Genomic DNA, 22,220 nt, shown 5'->3' with positions numbered 1-22,220 from the left:
TTTACAGTGTTAGATAATAATTCTTTAGACGACTCTTAAAAATATTATGTGATTTAGCGTAACGAATGTCACGAATATCATCGTCATCATCATAAATTACCGGCACTCTACAGAGCCGTTGTCTACAACGCTGGCCAAGCGCAAATTATTAGGCTTGACACACATTTGAGAACATTATGGAGAACTCTCAGCAATTCAGGTTTCCTGACGATGTTTTTCTTCACCGTTGAAGCAAGTGATATTTAATTGCTCGCGACAAAGAAACAACATGTTTATGTGGCGGTAGCCTATGAGCGATATTTTGAAACATGATAATAACATATAAGTGTAACAGGGGTAGCGTCTTATGACGTCACAAGACTGTAAATAGAGAATCAATCATGTTAATGTGGCGGTAACCTACGAACGATATATTGAAACATGATAATAACAATATGTAAGTGTGACAGGAGTAGCGTCTTATGACGTCACAAGACTGTAAATGGAGTGTTAACTAATCATTGACGTTTATAATTCCATAAACTTGCCTCTTTAAAAATTATTTAATTTTATAATTTTTAGAAAAATTATATTTCATTTTTTAGTTTTGTGAAATGAAATAATATAGAAAAGAAATTATCTTTAGGGACAGTAGCACAAGGTATATTTTTACGAACTATCTAAAAGCACAGACATAAGGCATAAACTGTAGGAGTATCATTAATAATTTGATCACTATACCTACTCCGAGCATAGCACTCTCTAGCTAAAGTCATTACTGGCAACATGCACTGTTCTCGCACTCTTCAACTAGCGAGCTATTTAAGTTTTTAGACTCATGGTCTAATCACACTAACCTGCGCAGCTAATCGAGCCAGCTCTTCCTCACATGCGGAATCATCTTCGTCCAAGTCGGGTAAATGTCTGTGCGAGTGAGCAGACAACGCAGAAGATGCGCTACCTTCTTCTTCATCGCGTCTCTTATAGCTCTCCATTAGGCGAAGCTCCATTAATCGTCTATGATGAAATTAGTGATTAGTAGAACTTAGAAAGAGATCTATATATATATAGTATGTATCTAAAATGCAAGCTATATATGTGCTAAGTTTAATCAATATTTGTGCAGTAGTTAATCCCCCAAAGGTAACAAACAAACGAACATTTTTAATATTAGTATAGATATTATGTTTTGTGGTTTCACTCAGTCCATCTGTCAGTCTTAGTGATAATCTCACCTTTTACACGTATTAGTTTCATATTCTGTATCTCTTCTTTTTTATACGCAATAAATTGGTAATAAATTTATAAATAAACTAAACTAAAAAAACGTTGTTATTTATCTTATGAACCCGTTACCGGCCCACTACAACGACTCGGGTCTCCTCCCGAAATGAGAAGGGGGTTAAGGCCGTAGTCCACCAAGCTTGCCCAGTGCGGATTGGTGGACTCCACACACCTTTGAGAACATTATAAAGAACTCTCAGGCATACAGGTTTTTTTTTCATACTTGCTAGATGCGCGTGACAACTACCATGCCTGTTGTAAAGCAATGATGGGGTCTAAGTTGGGGCGTGCTTGCCTAGAAAATGCCTATTCACTCTAGCCTTGAAAGCATTAAAGATGTATCAGTTAGTGTATCAGTGTAACACCGAAGCCGGAAGAGCGTTTCAAACTTAGGAGGCATACAGATTTACTCAGGATGGTTTCCTGCATCGTTGAAGCAAGTGATATATAAATTGCTAGAATAGCAAATAACTTAGAAAAGTCAGAGGTGCGTGCTTCGAACTCACCCCTCGGAAAGAGAATTCGAAGTCCTACCAACTGAGCTAACACCGGTAATGTTTACGACGTAAAAACCTTCCTCATGAATCAATCTATCAACTGCAGAAAACTGCACTGGAATTCGTTCCGTCTTTTAAAAGATCTAAGCATACAAACAGGGGGTGCGATTTTGTTGGATATTGTATAAGACTACACAGATAAAGATATTTATTACCTAGCATCAACATTTTCACAGAGCAGTTGACAGTGTGCGGTGTCGCTGCCTGACGACTCCTCTTCTACCTCCGAAACGGATTCTGCGAGCTCCGCTGGTTTTAGCTGCGCGGCTATTGGTTAAAACATTGGTGCATCACATCCTCAGTATCACCATCAAATGAAATGTCTCGAAAGAGTGATATAAGTAATACAATAGATCTAGATGTTCGGTAGAGCTTTATCTTCACCATCACCACGTTGTCCTGTCCACTACAATAACCTAAGTTAAACTATTTTGCACCTAGCTGCAATACAAAGAGACATTGAGTTGAAAAATTAATAAAAAAATTGGTTGTCTGTAAAGTCGGCTTACTGACGATAGTTGAACGTGACAACGTCGTAAGAAAATACTGATGGAATGGTTGCATTTTTCAAAAGAAAATTTTAATTTTATTTGTTTGATAGATATCATCGTTGCTATAAACAATTGACACCACATTCACTTTTCACTGCACTTCATCCTTGCCGAAAACATGTAAATGTATTATTGTATAGAAGCTGTCTACGCGGACGCATCGCTCACTCAAGTAGGAGAGAGACAGATGTCGAACGCGGAGGCCGACTGTGCCTCTTTGTCGCTCGTTCCATGCTCTCGCTTGAATGGAACGCCTCAGAGCGAGGTAACGCCGCAGCCGGCTCCATCGAATTATAAGACATTGTCACGTCAAAAACCCGGAAAAAAAAACTTTTTTTTTTCAATAATCGTAAGATCTGGAAAATGCTTTTCTTACGCGTTTCGAATATGAAGATAAAGTGAAAGATAAAGCTCTACCGAATAATCAGGACGTCGACTTTTCCACTTATGAGGAAAATAAGAAGAAGAGAACCAACAAACCATTTTCGGATTATATTTTTAAAGATCGTAAGGACCATCCACTCACGGAAATGCCTGGTCTTCCGAGGTTTGCGCGTTGTGCGTTTCTTGTAAAGTTTCTTGCGCGGGCGCAGCACTTCCTCAGCGCCGCTGCTGGCGCTTCCGCTGCTTCCTGCACGCTTACTGCGTCTGCGGTTACAATAAATACGGTACGCGTCATGAAAGTTGAACAGTTATCACTACATTGTTGCCAATTGTATCCAATGAAAATTAAGCTTATTTTCATTGCATATCATGGAATTCCGCAAAGTAACGCCTGTGTCTATCTAATGTCAATTCTATTGTAAATAAACTACTCAATTAAACTGACAGCACGGCGAGCATGGACAGCAGACATTTTCCGCTGCTTTTGTTCTCTCAAAGGAAAGTTGAAAATTTTAACTTCTATAGATTTATCAACTCTCCGAGAATTCGCGCACAGATGGAAATAATATGGACTTTTAAATACTGGAGGCTTTGTTTTTTTTTGATTGCCTGTTGCCATGCTTCGGTAGGTGGACACGGTATTATTACCCCGTGTCTTTTGGGGATATAAACGAGATATATAGATTATATCCCCTGCCTATGCTAGCGGTGCAAGTCTGACACTAGTGCTATCCTTTTTCACAAGGAACACCGTGGAGACCACTACTTCTAGACATAACAATTAGTTAAGTTATGACATTTTTAAACAGCGCAATTGTTATTTATTAATTTTTATATCCTTTTAGTACGGCAGGGCCACTTAGACTAACTAAATTGATCTACATAATTCATGGATAAAATAACACAAGATAGTATAATTACTATTAAGGAAAACTATTGTAAAGTTGATTGAATTGTTGTAATTATGTTTTAGTTTCTGTTTTTATTTTTGTATTTTCTTTTTTTTTGTTCTCGTTTTAAAATAAATAAATAAATAAATAATAATTAAACACAAATGAATGAAAGATGACATTATAAAAGACATGATATTAGTGTATACTATATATAGTGTTATAGAATTGTATAAAATGCATCTCACTTCTGACAAGATTTGAGAGTGGAACATTCCTTTTTCGTTAACTCCTCCCCTTCTCGAATCCATTCCTGTTGCTCGGCTGAAAGTTAACAATTTAGTTAATGATGATTAGTTTAAATAGTCAGCTAGTAGATAATACGTCAGTTTTCCTTTTCGGGGCGATCGGGTTCTATTACACTCTAACTTTTCAGAGTTATTTGCGTTTTAAGCGAATAAATATCACATGTTTTAACGGTGCAGGAAAACATTATGAGGAAACCTGCATGCCTGAGAGTTCTCCATAAAATTCTCGAGATCTGTGAAGTTATTAATTGAATTTGGCAAGCGTAGCGGATGACTGCGTAAACTCATTCTGAGACCTGAGACCTGAGACCCCTTATCATAATAATCATCACTTTAACCGACTTTGTACGGACACCGGAGCATCCTCGGGAGATGTTACAATTTATAATCAAAAGGTTAATTGTAACGTCAACATCTGAGGATCCTCTGGTGGTGGAGCGAAACATGCGTAGAATTGACATATAAAATAAATAAATAAATATACTACGACAATACACACAGCGCCATCTAGCCCCAAAGTAAGCATAGCTTGTGTTATGGGTACTAAGATGACCGATGAATAATATACATATATATTTATAATATATAGATAAACACCCAGACACTGAAAAACATTCATGTTCATCACACAAGCATTGTCCAGTTGTGGGAATCGAACCCACGGCCTTGGCTCAGAAAGCAGTGTCGCTGCCCACAGCGCCAATCGGCCGTCAAACACACATTGCCGAAGATTTGTTTGGTGTGGAGTATAATGATTGAAGAAACTATAAATCACACCATACAGATTCTCCTGCTTTCCGCGGAGTATAGCATGTTAAGCTTAATTTTTATAATACATCATGGAAATCTGCAAAGTAACGCCTGCTTCTAACCAATTTGTAGGGAGTTCCAAAATCCACGGCTGTGCGACGCTTGTTTCCAGCGGCTCCCAGATACTCGTTTTATGTCGTCTATCTACCACGTTGATCAATGAGCAATTTAACATTCTTATATAGGTAGATAAATGTATGTAAATGTGTTATAAATTACCAGTAAGCTCCCTTTGATGTTTACTTTGTTTACGCGGCGTGGGACCTGCCTCTTCGCCAGATGTGCTTAACTCCTCGCACTAAAACAAAATATTTTATAGTAAGAGGGGATTCTGCATTTAAACAAAGACGAGGAATCTTAATTATTAATCGAAAATTACCGTCAAAAGTAGAATATTTGAGCTCTAAAACAAGAGTGATAAGTAAATTTTTGAACTAAATAATAACTTATTTCGAAAGAATGTTCTTATCGCAGTAGATTTTAAATCGTCAGTATTTTGACCAACGATTGTCGAATAATTTTATTCCAAAAAGAATTTTCATAAACTAGGCTAGTCAGTCACATTCAACTCACGTTTAAAAACTTCTTTTATGTGAAACCGCTTTTTTAAACACGTAATCAACGCAACATAAGCTGCCACATCATAAGATGCCACTTTATTATTGTTTACAGGCTGTGGTCCGCGGTTATAGTTTGGTTACGCCAAAAACACGGATGAAAAACGTAAGGTTACTCAGAAATCCCGTTTGTTTTTCTGGGATAAAGAGTAGCCTCTCCATGTTTACAACTAACGCTATGTCACAAATGTAAGTTGATTTATGGCTTAAATAGGATGAATGAATGAATGAATGAATGAATACACTTTTATTGTACACCAAAGAAAAAAAGTAGTTACAGCGCAAGAGCAGAGCGCCACTTGGTGGCCTTATCGCTACATAGCGATTTCGTCCGGGCAACCAAAGGCGTAACAGGAAAAAAATATAGGATTAGGATGTCTTTCGCTTTTAAAATATTATTTTATTTATTTATTTTTATTTGGTAATTATGACCAATCTACACTATTACATAACAGAATAATCAAAAACAAAACTAAATCAAAAAAACTTACATGAAATATGTATTAATATGCAATATATAAAAAGTTATGTTATATACAAAAAGTTACAAATTAGAACTTCTGCGTCCAGGCAGCCCTACGTGGAGTTTAAAATAAAGCTTGAAAATCGGAGAGTCGTATCTTTTTATTAATGCTTTCAGAATGCCGTTAAAATATAAAAATTAATTAAATTTAATCTTTTATTTCCGTTAAATTTTTATTAGCAAGGAAGAAAGGATTTAAAAATTTGAGTTTGACACTCAATGGGATTTTTAAATATGATTATATTACCGGATCATCATCAGAGTTGGTTTGGTCCATGCTGACACTGGCTTCAGAGGAAGAGCGATGGTGCGGCTTGCAGGCGGGCGGCGCCAGGCGGGGGGGCTCGGGGGCGGGGGAGGTGGCTCCGGCGCCGCACCCCCCTCGCGCCCACATCGCACGCATCAGAGCAGACGCCAGGTATAGACTCTGGTAACAATATTTAAGATATACTCCCTAAGTAAAATACGGTTATTCTTATACATCGTGTAAATGAAAATTGAAATAATACTTCACAGGCTTTAGGAACATTATGTACTGTCTCTGCAACTTATCTGTGAAACCGAAAACCTTATAGTTTTTGAGTAAACCACTGCCATGGTTTTTACTAAAAGAAATCAGACTCCTGTATAATTATTAAGTAGTTACGCGTCGCGGTATTATGCGCGTGTCGGTCTTTTACCCTATTGAAGATAGGGTTGTCATAAGTTAACACTTAAAATGTTTTGAATTAGTTTGTATGGAAAAATAAATACCCTCTTTTAAATTAATATTTTTACTTGATGACTCCTTATGAAATGTCCTTTGCAACCTTTAACAATGTATAGTGTAGCATTGCATTCTTCAAACATAATCAAATCTGCCCTAACCATAATCATTCAATATGTTATGCCACATGGGCTTATGTTGTTTCAGTTAGATCGTAGAGCTAGACATATTAAAAATTTCCTTTCTTACCTGTTCAGTGTGCTCCTTAGGCGGTAACGAACACAGAAGACTGTACAAGTGAGTACATGGTTTAGGTGCTAGAGCTCTTATGAATCCTGGTAACAAGTCATACACTTGACGTCCACAGTGCTTCAATTGCGCAGCTGCCCACACAAGTTCTACATGTTCAGGTGTTACCCTTCCTTCTACAGCCAGGAACTTTAGTATCATGTGTGATTGTTTTATTACCTGCAACATTTGCATTCGTTCATTTAACTGTAGTTCATAGAAAAAAAATCAGCCTAGGGCCGTGGATTTCTGAATTTGCTACAAAAGACCTATGTCCAGAATTGGATGTCAATCAGTTGAATTGATGATGATCATGATAATACTTTGTATTGTTGCCTGCAATTACGTTCACATTTGACACAAAAATCATTTATTTCATGTAATATATGATTTTTGAAAACTTCTGAAACGTCAAGTCCGTCTGTTTGTATTGACTCTACCACGGTTTTATAAAATCCCCCTGGATTTAAAGATCTAGTCTGCTTTACTTCAAAACCTTTATAATATTATTTTTAATTTATAAGCACCTAGGTACATTAATAATATAACACTATGATAATAGAAGCAAATAGCATTTTCCATATTCTCTTGCTGATTTAAATAGCTAATTCTTTTGTTTCAATTAACTTTGACACAAAAACACCAAATGAATTGTTGGACCAAAAACACTGATTATTCAAAATTATTTAAGTTGTTTGCTGGCATATGCATGGCAGTGTTTAATTGGACACACTAAGAAAGAACAAAAACATTTACACTATTTTCTAACATGGACTATTGAGAATTTATTTATGATTTCTACTTATAACTCCTTTCACGAAAGGAGTTTCAGGCAAATATTACTTTGGTGGGTAATCCAACATACCTCAACATGTAAATTAGGGCCAAACAGGTGTTCTATGATATTATTAAATGTCAACCAAGCAGCCAACTGCTGTCCTGCTATCTCAACATCAGCTGCTGTTTCTCCGGCACACAGCTCATTGTGGGCAGCTATATGTGCATTGATTTGAGCCACACCAGCCAGTCTCATAGTTAGAGTACTACTGTTGAAGTATTTGAATGCTAGTGCAAGGCCATCTTCGTCAAAGGCCAGTGGTGCATCCAGTGGTTCTTTTGCAGCACCCCACATAAAATCTGCCAAATTATTATTTAAAACTTTACACATATTTTAGTAAATTATAAATTACTATCTCTCTTGTGTTGATAAATAAACATACTTTAGAAGGTGAAGTAGTGTTGAAGAAGAGTTATTGTTTATGAGACATTGATCCAAGACAGTAACTAAATTGGTGGTTATAAGTAGTACAAATAGAAAATTTTTTTCCCTCTTTTTTCAGAGAGCATGTTAAGAGACTGGCTCCAGTCATTATCAATAACACTTGATAATAAATAAGAACTAACTGATTGTAGCTGCTTCAGACTCCACCATTTCCATTCGCACAACGATAATAAGAGGTATGTGCCAGTGAAAACTTTAGTATTTGAGATATACTTAAAGTAAATTAAGTAAATTAATATAAGACAGTGAAGTGAAATAAAAAAAACTGACGCAAAATGAGTTTATCAAATGATAGACTGCTTCAACTTTTTTATTAAACCAGGGAAATCTAATATAATTATTTTGAATTTTTAAGCATTATTAAATTTAGCGGTATATAAGTACCAGAAGCTCTAATGTCAATTTGAAAGCTTGATCATAGAAACAATTTGCAGCTTCAAGCTTAATCCATTGCATTGGCGTAAAATATAAAATAATTAATGCTCACCTGCCATCGATTTAACAGCTGGTACCCTTAAATCTTTATCCTCCAAACTGCACATGTACTTTAATATTTTACTTCTTAATGGCATAAAAAGTTGAGCCACTGCTCTAAAATTCAACCACAACTTCAAATTGCCCACAGCTGCTACTATTGCATGCGCCATTGACAAAGGTAAAGTTGTTGAGATTGCACACTCAAACACAGATGTCATGGCACACACACCACCCAACTTACAAAAGAGACTAACATTCCTTAATAAATATGCAGGTATTTCTGTATCATGCAGATCACAGTATGAACTCAAGTTTGATATTTCCTGAGCTGACAAATCGTCCAAACGGCTCAAGGCTGTGTGTTTACAAGCTAAATATAAAGGGAAATTTAGGAGGAATATTTTTGATACTATATGCATTAGCTTTTCTTTTTGTTGCAATGACCAAGATTCGGGGCTCGAGTTTGAAGTCTCTGGTTTATTGCTAACTGTTTCATCGTCAACCGTCTTGTCTTCTTCTGGTGGTTTTGTACTCTCTGTTTCCTCCCTATCCTCCTTATTTTCACTCTTCTCATCTTCATTTTTAGAAGTGTTTGCAACATCCTCCTTTTGTGTATCTTGATTTTCAGGCAATGCTTGTGTTTTAGCGGATTCTAATATATCATCTTTTAGTTGTTTTAGCTGACATACAGATAAGCAAAGTATACTCTGAACCACTAGGTAGAATCTCTCAAAGTTTTTTACATCTCTATAGCAGCACATACATTGCCTGAAAAGGTTAGTTTATTAGCAATAACAAAGGAATACCGAATAATTGTATTTAGGTAAGATACGTGTAGAGTATATTAAGATAGAAGAATTAAATTATTAAATATTTCACTAGATAACTAGTACTTCAAATTGTGACTGATTGCATGAGCCTCAAATAAGTTCAAATCTTGAAATGTTTTTACTCGTAGTCTGTTTAGTAAGAGTTTAAAATAAAATAATTACCTTTGGGGCCAAGAAAGAATATAATTTAACACAGTTTCAAGCTCAGACTGACTTATTGTTGGGTACTGGGATACATCATCAGTTAATCTCGTTTCACCTACAATAAAATAAATTACTGTAAAACAATTTTCTTATAGTTTGCATTAGAGTTTCAAGTAAATAAACAAAGTAAGACCGTTAAATTTTACTTAAAAATAAATAGACCACAAAATTTCGAAACAATGTAACTTACAATTGACTAAAAGCTGTGAAAACTCCGAACAAACATCACACATTCTCAAAGTTTTGTGTCAATATAAAGCGAAATATTGTTAAAATATTATCGCCACTGTTATTGTGTTTAAAATATTGATCATCATTAATATTTTCGTATCAGAAAACGAACACTGCTTCACAAATGTCACAGAATCGTTCCACCATTGTTGACGATGTTGTCAAAGCAGCGTTTTGCTACGATTTTATTAATTATATAAATATAGGATTTGTATAAATTGAATACATATCAAAAATTTATAATTAGATTGATTTAGTTTTCCAAGTAGGAATTTTAATTTTATAAACAAGTAAACAACGAAATCTTTAAGTCCATCTAAATTTATGTAAAAAAGTTATATGAAAAGATAGTGGGAACAAGGAACAAAAATTAAACGTAATGAACTCAAGAGTTCGGTCAGAAATGAAATTATTAACAAAATAACTAGAATCCAGTGAAATTTCGGGTTTTAAAAAGCCCTTAGGAATAACATTGACAACGATGACAACGGTTTGTTATTGTGTCAAATGAGATATAATGTGACGTTTACGATTTTGACGGATCCGGGAATAGAATATTTAATATGAGCGATGGGTTAGGCTGATAATTTTATAGTTTTTCTAAACAAAAAGAAATGGTTCAGTTACTCTATATTATCGCCAGTTTGCATGTGCTACTGTGTCCATTCACGAAAGTCGAGGAAAGTTTTAATATCCAGGCTTCCCACGATATTTTGTACCATCGGTTTAACCTATCAGAGGTACAGTAAATATTCTAATTTTGGAGTTGAATGTTCCGCACTCTGGGTGCTAATATTCTATTTTTTTCCAGTACGATCATAATGAGTTTCCGGGTGTAGTGCCCCGCACTTTTGTCGGACCACTTGTGATTTCTATCCTGTCGGCACCTGTTGTCGGTGTGTTGCATTTGTGCGGTATAAATAAATTTTGGATGCAATATGTTGGTGCGTATTAAGTATTTACTATCTCTACAAGACACAAGTGCGACCTAATTTACGATAGTATGATAAATCTGTCACTCTTTGTTTCATAAATAACCAACACAAGATAGACTCAACGCATGAATAGTATATTTTAACAAATAATGTTGGTTTATAACAATTTGGTCACTTTTTAGTGTTTGTAGTGTCTTTTAGAAATATTTAAAAAAAAAGATAATATTATTTTATTTTTTAATTAGATATTTCAGAAAACATACCCTAAATTTAAAAAACTTAATGTCTCTGTGCTACTACTACCATCGACTGGACTACTAGACATTATTGGCAAACCATTTTGAGAGGCAAAGGCCAGCAGCAACTGTTATACGCTATTGATGATTATGAATCTTTTGTTGTTAGATTTACTGAGTGATCCATCACTCAGTAAATCTAACTCAAGACGATAATTGACAATGCAATCTAAGAAATAGAAAAGACTAATACTAAGAAAATAACTGTTTTATATGGCATATCAAACGTGTTGTCAATTATCAAATTTTCTAAACAACTAGGTTGCTTGGCAGCCGGCCACCACTTTCATCTCATACATAGAAAAATGATTGTTAAATTGTAAATAGATTTTTTAAAAGACCCACTGCTGAGTTTCTTGGCAGCTTTACAATAGAATCTGCTTCCTTAACTGCGTGTAGCTTTTTGACATCTCAGTTAATAAACAAAAACACACAAGTTATTAATTTTACCATAAAAATAAACTTTGTCAGTTTTAAGCATTGAATAAGGTTGAACCAATTTTCATGACTTATTTTCTTTTCAATATAATCACAGGATCTGAAATTGCTCTATCCCATAAGAGAGAGTTCCACTCTTCAACAAACATAAGTAAACAACCCTTAATCTATAAAATAATAGTACCTATTCAAAACTATTCATTTCTAGTTCATTAAAGATTGTGTTGTCTGTGGAAAATCATCTACAACTGCTTAGCAATTGAAACTGTATCTAAATGAGCTTTAAACAAAATTAAATGAAATATTATATATATTTACTTAAACTTTGTTTAATTACGACATTGCACACTTCACCATCTACCCCCAAAGTGAGCGTAGCTTGTGCTATGGGTATTAGGATAACCGGTGAATATTTTTTATGAGTAATATACATCAACAACTGGACACTGAAAAATATTCATGTTCATCACAAACATTTTTCCAGCTGTGGATATTGAACCACAGCCTTGGACTCAGAAAGCAGGGTCACTGACGACTACACAAATTTACAGTTAGTTGTTTAATTTGCAGTGAGGTTAACACTCGCCCTATCAGTAATAGCATCATGGAACAGACTCCGGAATGCTCTACAGAAGCAGTTTGGCAGCACATTTTCATGGTGGTTCAGTGTGATCACTGTAACACAGTACCACTTCATGTTCTACATGAGCCGTCCATTACCTAATATTATAGCTTTACCTCTTGGTGAGTAATTTACTATGGAATGGTTATGATTAGCCTTGAAACTCTTATCTGATATTCATTGTAATTCATTGTCATTTGAAACTCCCCTCAGGCCTTATGATCCTTATTGTTTGAGTATTGTGTGCTATGCTCAAAGTCAAAACCAAATTGTTTATGGTTGTTAACTAATTTAGTACAATAACGTAAATAATTAGGGAAGCTAGCTATTAAACATTATAAATGATGTTGTTTATAATATTGTATTTCTATGAGTTAGTATACAAAATACCCACATTATTTGCATATTGAATAAATTTGACGCAACCCTGTTATATTTTTTCACTGTAGTCAAATTCCTCTGTGAACTCATCATATAGAATAGCAGTGACCAAATAGGCTAGTGGGTAAGGCTTCAGCTTAACTTCGTAAAGACCATCATACCTTTAACTGTTCGAAGTTATGCGAAGGTAAATTTAACTTGAGCAATGAATATATAACTTACTTAAATGGTGAAGGAAACATTGTGAGGAAAACTGCATGCGTGAGAGTTCTCCGTGTTCTCAAGAGTGTGTGAAGTCTATCAATCAGTACTTGTATAGAATGGCGGACTACAGCCTAAACCTTTTTCATTTTCAGAGGAGTCCCATGCCATGTAGTGGGCCGTTTGACGATGATGATGATTTATAGATAATATAGAAACCTTGAACATGAATGAGAAATCATTTGAATTTTTTTAATAAACCGTTCATATTTTCAGTTCTTCTAGCAATGGAAGGATGGTTATTGGGTAGACATAAACAATTTATAGTAATGTCTGGTGCCTCTATAATTATATTCCGATCTGAACTAGCCATGCTTTGTGGATTATACCTGATTATAGATTTATTCTTCAAGAAAATTGATGTTGGGTCGTAAGTAAAACTATGAAGTTTTTATTTCCATAAGTTACTCTCATAATACAAAACCCACCAACTCATAACGGACCACCATGGTGGGTCAATGGTCTAATTACCGAGAATGATGAACTAGTAGTGTGTATCAGATTGCTCTGTTTTAGCAGTATAAAAGTGAAATCAGGAAATTTTACTTTATTGGAGTATAAAGTTTTCTTCCTATTTACTCTTTTCGATGTCTTCCCACAAATGTCTGTAAGAGCCCTGTAAAATTTTCAAGAAAGAAAGAATGACAGACCCAAAATTTGTTTGAAAAAATGTTTCTGGTATATGCCACCGCTTCTGGTTTATTTCAAACTGATAGATAGACACAGAGACACACTTAATAACTAAATGAAGAATAAATAGCATGTATCACTTCTTGTTTCATTCGTAAAAAATCACTAATTATATTTTGTTTATGTACCCAAGGTATAAAACTTTTGGCATAGAGTTAGTTAAAAATATGAAGAGTAAGATACTTTTTACTCCAGGAATACGAACGGTTCCCACAGGAATTGAAGAACAACTAGTATTAATATAATTTTGTCAATGTTCCAGTTTGTTGAAGACTGTAATACCAGCTGGTATTGCGCTGGTGATACTGACAGTGGTAGTTGACTCAATGTTCTGGAGGCGCCTGCTATGGCCGGAGGCCGAGGTGTTCTGGTACAACACCATTCTGAACAAGAGCTCCAATTGGGGTGTATCCTTTATAATAAAGTGCTAAATTATTATACAAATATAAAAAATAATAATAATTTTTATAATACCTTTAGGTTAAAAAAAAATATATTTTGAACGATTCAAAATATATTAATAATAATAGTTTTTTTATTTATGAATTTATCTATTAATATATCTCCTTTGATATAGTTAAAAAACCAACAGCGCTTATTGAAAATAATAAAAATATAAAAAAAAAACTTGAATCCTTACTTACACTATATTATAAATGCGAGTGTGTTTGTTTGTCCTCTCTTTACGCCCTAAAAAGCAACCAATCAAATTCATTTTTGGCGTAGAGTTAGATAAAAGGGCGGAGAATAAATAACATATACTTCTTTTTATCTCAGTAAAACTTAAGGTTTCCACGGGATTTGTAAAAAACCGTAATAAAAGCGGACAGCGAACGCGGGCAACAGCTAGTTAAATTTAAATATATTTAGTAATTCATTCATTCATTTTTGATAAGTGGTGTCATGTCTGTTTGTATTGACTATAACCGGCTCGTAAGACAGATTCTACAGAGAATAAGCCGACAAGAAACTCAGCCGTTGCTCTTTCCAACATCATTTAACAGTTTAATAATCACTTTTCTATCTTTTAAATGCATCTAGAAACTCAGCAATGTATTTATAGGCTAAAAAAAAATACTAAAGACTTATAAAAACTTATGAATGTCGAAGTTCAATAATGGAATCTCATCAGCCGGAAACGAATAAAAAACGCGGCAAAACTTTCAAACTTGAAACAGTCTGAATCGGACGTCATTTTTTACGTCCGTTAGGGTTGTCGCAGTGCAAAATGATATAATTTATATCGGGTCTGGGAGCAAGCGGCTACCCATTTTGTGTGCGCGCGATAAAATATAAATAAAAAATGAATTTTTATAATATTTTTTCTCTAATTCTCCTACTAATTTAAAATGTTTCCTTATCAACGCGCGGCGCGCTTCGACAAAAAGCCTAGTGATGTGAAGCAATTTAATTTTTACCGATATCGACTTTGTATGCAAAAATAATGTAATCTTTATTATCATCTCAACCCAATCAAAGTATCATTGAGATGATTTGAGATGAAAGCGGGGTGGCGTGTTTCCAGACAGCAGTATATCCTTACATATTCAATAACAGACATCACCATTTCTCTGGTACTTCTATTCAGCACTGCCTCGCGGTCTGGGTCCAAGCATAGTATTACTTCCCATAGGCATGTACTTAGACAGACGGATCGTGCCCATCGTGGTGCCTGCACTAGTCTACATATTGCTCTTCTCATTCCTGCCTCACAAAGAACTGAGGTTTATAATCTATGTGTTCCCATTGCTCAATATTTCGTCCGCAATCACGTGTTCTTATGTGTAAGTATGAATTAATTGGTAGCATAGTATGAAACAAATGCTCCCGCTGTCTGTATCCTTCGACCTTTTTAACTTCGAAACGGATTTTAATGCAGATTTCAGCAAAAGTAGGGGCGTGCAAAGGTTTTTTGACCAGGGTATGCATTAAAAATGTACCTAGAGATTTTGTAACGGGTTTTACAAAATCTCTAGGTAAATGTTTTATTACATTTATGAAACATAATTAATAAATACACACACAACGCTGCTGGTTAGTCAAGAATCGGTATCGTATTGTTTTATTCTATTGTTTCCAAAACTGATAGCCTCTGAGGGTATGCAATGCCTGTATGCATGTATGCAGTGCACGCCACTGAGCAATAGATAGTGTTTTCTTGAGGAATGTTTATATGTAGTAAGCATGCATATTATAGTAGAGCAAAGCAAAGTACACACAATAAGAACGGGTTAAGGCCGTAGGCAACGCTGGCCTAGTACGGATTGGTGGACTCCACACACCTTTGAGAACATTATGGAGAACTCTCGGGCATGCAGGTTCCCTCGAGATAATTTCCTTCACCGTTGAAGCAAGTGATATTTTAATTGTTTAAAACGCACATAACTTAGAGGCGCGTACTGGAATTCGAACTCTGCCCCCCACAAGTGAAGTCGAAATCCCATTACGCTATCACCGCTTCTGCAAATCCTGTCAGTGCTTAGGTAAAAATTCTTTTCTTAAAATCTACGGGTAGTTTATACCAGCAAATTTTTCGGGATAAATATTATCATGTATCCATCTCCAGGATGCATGCTACATGTGTGCGAAATTTCATCAAGATCGGTTCAGCGGTTGAGCCGAACATAGGTAACCAACAAACAAACATACTTTTTTTAATAAAAAAGTTAATAAACATCGTCATCTAGCGCCAAAGTAAGCGTAGCTTGTGTTAATATGGGTACTAAGATAACTGATGGATATGAAAAAGTTAATAAACATCGCCATCTAGCCCCAAAGTAAGCGTAGCTTGTGTTATGGGTACTAAGATAACTGATGAATATTTTTATAAATAATATACATAATTACTTATAAGACGAAGATAAACACCGAGACACTGAAAAACATTCATGTTCATCACAAAAACATTTTCCAGTTTTGGAAATCGAAAACACAGCTTTGGTCTCAGAAAGCAGGGTCACTGCCCACTGCGACAATCGGCCGTCATCGGTTTTTATAATATTAGTATATACCTACTTACATGTATAGTGTACGCATCAAGAGTGCCTATTTGACTCAAGAAATATTTGACTATACCATCTATTTGACTCTAGAAGTTTTTGACTTTATTATTTTTATATTTATTTTATACATACCTATATATATATATGTATATATATATTATATGTTTTATTTGTGTATATTTTGTTTATGTATTCGTATGTAGTTATTTGAATGTAGGTTTATAATAATTTTACACCACCTATTTGTTCTCGCTCTTGTTGTCCTAATCCTAAGGTTGACCGGCAGCGATCGCTTTTAAGCGATAAGGCCGCCTTTTGTATTCTACTCCTTAATATCCTTTAATTCCCTAACTGTACAGTGGTGTACAAATAAAGAGTTTAAATAAAATAAACTTTATTAGTAATGTCTTGCTTATTTCCAGATATATTCGACGGACGAAAGCGCCAATTTACGAATTATTCTTCTGGGGAATAGTGATGGTCATTGTGTGTAACATCGCGTTCTGCGTAGCACTGTCGTTGGTAGCTATGACCAACTACCCCGGTGGAGTGGCTATGATAAGGTTAGTTTAGGCATTCATTTTATTTATTGTGTTTCACGTTTTTAGGGTACCTCCTACACATTAGGTAATCATCATCATCTCAACCAATCGACGTCCACTGCTGGACATAGGTCTTTTGTAAGGAGTTCCACAATCCACGGTCCTGGGCCGCTTGCCTCCAGCGGCTCCCAGCGACTCGCCTGATGTCATCTGTCCACCGCGTTGGGGGCCGGTGCGGGGTCGCCATTCCAGCACCTTAGGTGACAGAAATAGAAAAAGTCTTGCGATTACTTAAAAATCATTAAGAAAGAAGATTCCCCATGCACACTAACGATGGACATGACAATTTCTGCTGCCTTTCGTCTTCTTACTGATAGCTATCGTTACTTTTAACACATCTTTACATAGTGTATGACAAAGTAACACGCGCGGTTTGTACGCTTAGGTCTTTAAAACTACGCAACGGATTTTAATGCAGTTTTTAACAATAAATTGAGTGATTCAAGAGGAAGGTTTATACGCATTATACATGCAGTTTATAGGAGAGGAAATCTGATGTCTTAACAATTATAGTTTAGTGCGCTTACATTGCGAACGCGGGCTAAAGATTACGAGATATATCAAATTAATACACCAAGCATTGTAACCATAATGTAAACATTTTTATCTCGGTTATTTACGAAACTATGTAGAAATATGGCGAAGCGCATGATGCAACCCTAAAAATTATTTCAAATTCTCAAAACGAACTCTTGAAAAACCTTGTTCTCTTTGTTAGATTTTTATAAAAAAAACTAACATACTTTCCCTTACCTAGTTGTATAAATATAAAACATGCATATTATTTCGTCAATGACTTACCGAAGTAATACATACACGAATTACTTTTAAAACTAAATCGCATCTAAACATACGAAATAGGCATAAATTAAGATTACCCAAGACTAGAACTAAGTATGGCAGTAAAACTATACAATAGTCTACCTAAACAGATTTTTTGCGAAAATCGTTTAAATCATTTAAAAATAATCTAAAAACCCATTGTTTAAATTTCTTATAAACGCGTTACTTTTTATTTTGTTTTAATACTAAAAGCTGTTGTTAGTTACTAGTTTTGTATCACACTAACTAGATATTACTACTTCTTTATGTAATTTTTTCATTTTTGATTAAGTGAACTAACGGCTGCACACCAGCCAGTAAAATAAAAATAGTATGTACGGATATCCTTTAGCCTTACTCTTTCATAAACATAACATATAGGTCAAACTGCCCGATATTAGTATAAACATTGCATCCGTACGAAGCCGGGGGCGGGTCGCTAGTACATTATACAATAAGGCCTATAGGACAAGAATTGTAAGTCACTTTATGGCATCAGTTACTTCACAATTTTGACTTACTTTATTTATTTACAGATTTCACAAGCTGTTAAAAAACGAACCGTACGTTCACGTACATATCAGCAATCTAGCGGCGCAGACAGGCGTGACAAGGTTCACGCAAATAAACGATCATTGGACCTATAGCAAGAATGAATCCTTACAAGTAGATCAATTGCAACATTTTACGCATTTACTTGTTGAAGCAAAGAGTAAATATTCGCCAAATCTTAAAGCATTTTCGCAAACACATACAATTTTAGATAGTATTGAATCATTTTCTCAAATTACAATGAACTATAAGTTGATACCGCCCGTAAAAATTAAAACTAAACCAGCTATATTTATACTGGAACGAAAGAATTTCAGAGATGCGCCATATCATTATGATGCTATAGATAAACCAGCAGAAAAAGCAGAGCATTATTATGCAGAAGATTCAGAACCTAGTCAAGTAAGCTTAGAAGAAACAGAAATAGATAAAATTAACACAGGCGAAGAACTGATAGACCAAGCATCTGAAACTTTATCTGTTGATACAGAAGATATGGATGAATTGCAGGAATTTTCAACAGTTATTGAAGAATCTGTTAATATAATCTCGCCTGAAGTGATTACCGTAACAGTAGTAAACGACATTGATAACGATAGCACATCCCTAGAAGATCTGGAAGAACTTCAAGATACTCTAGTTACAGCATTTACATCAAATAAAGTAGCAGAGGACATAAAAACATTTAGCAAACAAGAGAGAAAGAAAAAGGCTATTGCTAAAATAAAATCGGAAACACGTAGAGAAGTTGTCGCATCAGCGAAAGAAAAGTTAAAAGAAATTATGAAACGTCACAAGCATATCGCCGAAGAGCTTTCTGATATCATATCAGAGGATATTAAGACTGAAGTAGTACAAGAGAAGGATGGTAGAGGTGATATACCGGATATTGAATCTACACAAAATGTAGAAACTCCCATCATTGAAGAAGTAAAAGAAACTATTAGTACCAATTCTGCAGAAAATATAATTGAGATAAATAATGCCGTTAATAGTCAAAATATTAATGTTGATTCCATAGTAGAAGAAGTAATTGTTCGTTTGTTAGACCGAAAAATATACGACGACAAAACGAAACCTGAAGACATTATGATTGAAGACAGACTGATGATACAAAAAATTGTTGAGGAGATTCTATCAGAAAGGACGAATTATACAAAAACAGATAATAAAACGGTGGAAAATAAATAATAAAAGTTATCCTGGGAACTGGCGATAACTATATGAATTATATTTATTGATATACAAAATGACATATGTACATGAAGTGAGTAGCTTGGTGACTCATATCTTAGCGATAATATAGATCAGAAACTAAACCTATATGTTTAACTAATGGTATCAAGGAAGACTCGTGCGTGAATTGTTATTTAATCAGTTTCTGAAGTGTGTGACCGCTAAATTGTACGGAAAATCGAAATTGTGTATTATCTGATGTTTTATCAGGTAATCCTTCTATTGAAATATGCATTTTAAAAACCTTAAACTTTTATATGAATGTAAATACAACTCAGAGTTCAGAAAACACTTGATTTCATTCGCATTTTGTAGGTTTTTAAAAGCATATCTAGATTGTTTATATTTAGTACTAACTAAATATCTAAATGAAAGTAATTAGTAAATGCTAAATGCGTAATTGTCTCTTTACTAAAATTGATACTGCAATAAAATTGCAATTCGTACAGTGAGTACAAGTGCCAAAGAAACTATCATTATCATATTTTGTTAATAAATAAAATATTCTATTAAAAATTGGATTTTAATCTAGTTAGTAGGGTTATTTGTGGGCAGCGCTTTAAAATCCCTACATAACGTCCAATAATGGATGACAATCGGATGATATGGGATAGTAATGAGAGATTTAAAAAATAAAATCTTTCACATATTTATTTTCAAAAACTTAAAATCATTCACATATTTATTTCTATTAGAATACAGTCCTCGTGTTACGTCATCTTACATGAATAATCTTAAAATTTACGGCGAGTAAAATTACAATTGACGTGTTTTTCGCATTTTGTCCATACAACAAAAGTATAAAATTAAAACAGTCACTTAACTTATATATTCAACAGTGAGATAAGATACTTTCATAAAACAAGTGGATAGCGAAAAGAAGTAAAGCTTAATCTAAGATGTAAGTATATAAAGTATTAATGACTATTGTCTCAAATTGTACTACATTTTAGATTATCCACAAAAAAAAAACTATAATAAAAACAAAACGCAAACTCAAAATGGTTTTCAAAAAGTTACAAATCGCCTATGATCAACAAAATTACCATTTTTTTGGGGTCTCGTAAAAAAAATATAATTATAAATGCATTTTGTGTTGTTACATAATTATTACATAAAAACATGTTACATGTTACATAAAAAAAAAAAACCATTAAACCAGCCCTTTATCACTATCGACATAGATCTTCTTAAATGGTATATATTTTTTATTGATAAGTTTAGCCCTAAGGCATGGTGAATCTTTGGAAATAGAGGATGGAGCTTCTTAACGGACATCAACTATGAACCTTAGAAACGCTAAGCTTCCTTACCTTAGCATATGTAATTTGCAAACTCACATTATGATAATCTATATATAAAATCTACGATAAATTATATTTTGATTCAGTAAACGTCCACTTTAGCATAAAAGTACAATGAACCTTCGACAGTCGTAAATTGGGTCCGCTTAAGGCTTTGTTTTTTTTTTTAATTCTTCTATGTAGTCTGTTTAAAATTAAAGTACAAACTCAAATGTCGTGAATAACCGTTCACTAAAAGTGTCATACTCTAACGTCATACGTAAGCCAAATTCGATATGGAATGTTTACCAACAAAGCGTTGCTTAACAACCAGATGTTATGATATATATACTGAAATTTTTTGACATTATTAAAAATAATACTTGAATATTTTAATCAGACTACATATTAGAAATATTTACATAACATTTTAACTATCATTATTTATGTTAATTGAAACAGTTTTAAGTCGAATTAATCACAGATTTCTGGGCTCGTTCTTTTCCTTTGCCAAAAAAATTTCACAATGCGTCTAAGCCTACTCAAGCCGGGTAAATCAGGGTTACTCATTGTATCCCAGTTCGTTAATCGACCAAAACATATCATCATTTCATAACTTCTGTAGTAAATTTGACGGTTGATTATTTTTTTTAATTACTACGCAATGATCAGTTTAGTTCTCTTTCAGAAAACGGTAATAAACTAAAATTGTTATGTTTAACTTGGAATTGGACATAGAATTGCATTTTATGATTATTAAAAGTGTGACAGTCCTATACATTGTGATTTTTGGTTTGTTTACGTAAATTCCACTGGTTTGGCTCTAGTATAGTATAACAATATATCATTAAGACGGCCTTACTGGCCTCACCACCACAAAACATTTATCGAGAGATCCTTGCTGTATTAAATCGTGAAACTGTATCATTTTTAAGAATGCATCTTTCTGAGAACCAATCTGTTGTGATAGCTGTACTATAAAAAGGACTAATCCTTGTTCACAGACTTAAAACCAGATAGATATGGACCGCTATGTGGGGTAAATCCCGAAACTTCCCAGACCAGTTTGGCTCTAGTATAGTAGTGTGTATAACAATATATCATTAAGACGGCCTTACTGGCCTCACCACCACAAAACATTTATCGAGAGATCCTTGCTGTATTAAATCGTGAAACTGT

The 22,220-nt window shown here is 34.4% G+C and overlaps 2 protein-coding genes across 2 annotated transcripts in view; one reads left to right on the top strand and one right to left on the bottom strand.

Annotated features, from left to right (window-relative positions):
• The window catches only part of LOC120632127 (ubiquitin carboxyl-terminal hydrolase puf), a 63,274-nt gene extending 53,229 nt beyond the window's left edge, over positions 1 to 10,045 (bottom strand). Inside the window, exons 1-11 of the mRNA XM_039901930.1 lie at positions 9,881 to 10,045; positions 9,649 to 9,745; positions 8,667 to 9,424; positions 7,763 to 8,034; positions 6,859 to 7,077; positions 6,151 to 6,330; positions 4,983 to 5,061; positions 3,894 to 3,969; positions 2,898 to 3,019; positions 1,976 to 2,087; positions 837 to 996 (exon numbers count right to left, since the gene is read on the bottom strand). Coding sequence (XP_039757864.1) covers positions 837 to 996; positions 1,976 to 2,087; positions 2,898 to 3,019; positions 3,894 to 3,969; positions 4,983 to 5,061; positions 6,151 to 6,330; positions 6,859 to 7,077; positions 7,763 to 8,034; positions 8,667 to 9,424; positions 9,649 to 9,745; positions 9,881 to 9,923 — 2,118 coding nt within the window. The 5' untranslated portion in view covers positions 9,924 to 10,045. The remainder of the gene's footprint in view (positions 1 to 836; positions 997 to 1,975; positions 2,088 to 2,897; positions 3,020 to 3,893; positions 3,970 to 4,982; positions 5,062 to 6,150; positions 6,331 to 6,858; positions 7,078 to 7,762; positions 8,035 to 8,666; positions 9,425 to 9,648; positions 9,746 to 9,880) is intronic.
• Positions 10,046 to 10,464: 419 nt separating this feature from the next.
• Positions 10,465 to 20,712, top strand: LOC120632126 (dol-P-Man:Man(7)GlcNAc(2)-PP-Dol alpha-1,6-mannosyltransferase). The gene is made up of 8 exons (XM_039901929.1): positions 10,465 to 10,661; positions 10,733 to 10,865; positions 12,161 to 12,334; positions 13,071 to 13,224; positions 13,807 to 13,951; positions 15,102 to 15,328; positions 16,969 to 17,109; positions 18,507 to 20,712. Exons 1-8 carry the CDS (start codon positions 10,536 to 10,538, stop codon positions 19,711 to 19,713), a joined length of 2,307 nt encoding a protein of 768 aa, XP_039757863.1. The 5' UTR covers positions 10,465 to 10,535; the 3' UTR covers positions 19,714 to 20,712.
• The last annotated feature ends 1,508 nt before the right edge of the window (positions 20,713 to 22,220 follow it).

The sequence above is a fragment of the Pararge aegeria genome, chromosome 19, assembly GCF_905163445.1.
Source record: "Pararge aegeria chromosome 19, ilParAegt1.1, whole genome shotgun sequence".
NCBI classification, from domain to species: domain Eukaryota; kingdom Metazoa; phylum Arthropoda; class Insecta; order Lepidoptera; family Nymphalidae; genus Pararge; species Pararge aegeria.
The sequence above is the reverse complement of the archived record's forward strand: the minus strand, read 5'-3'. Positions and strand labels throughout refer to the sequence as shown.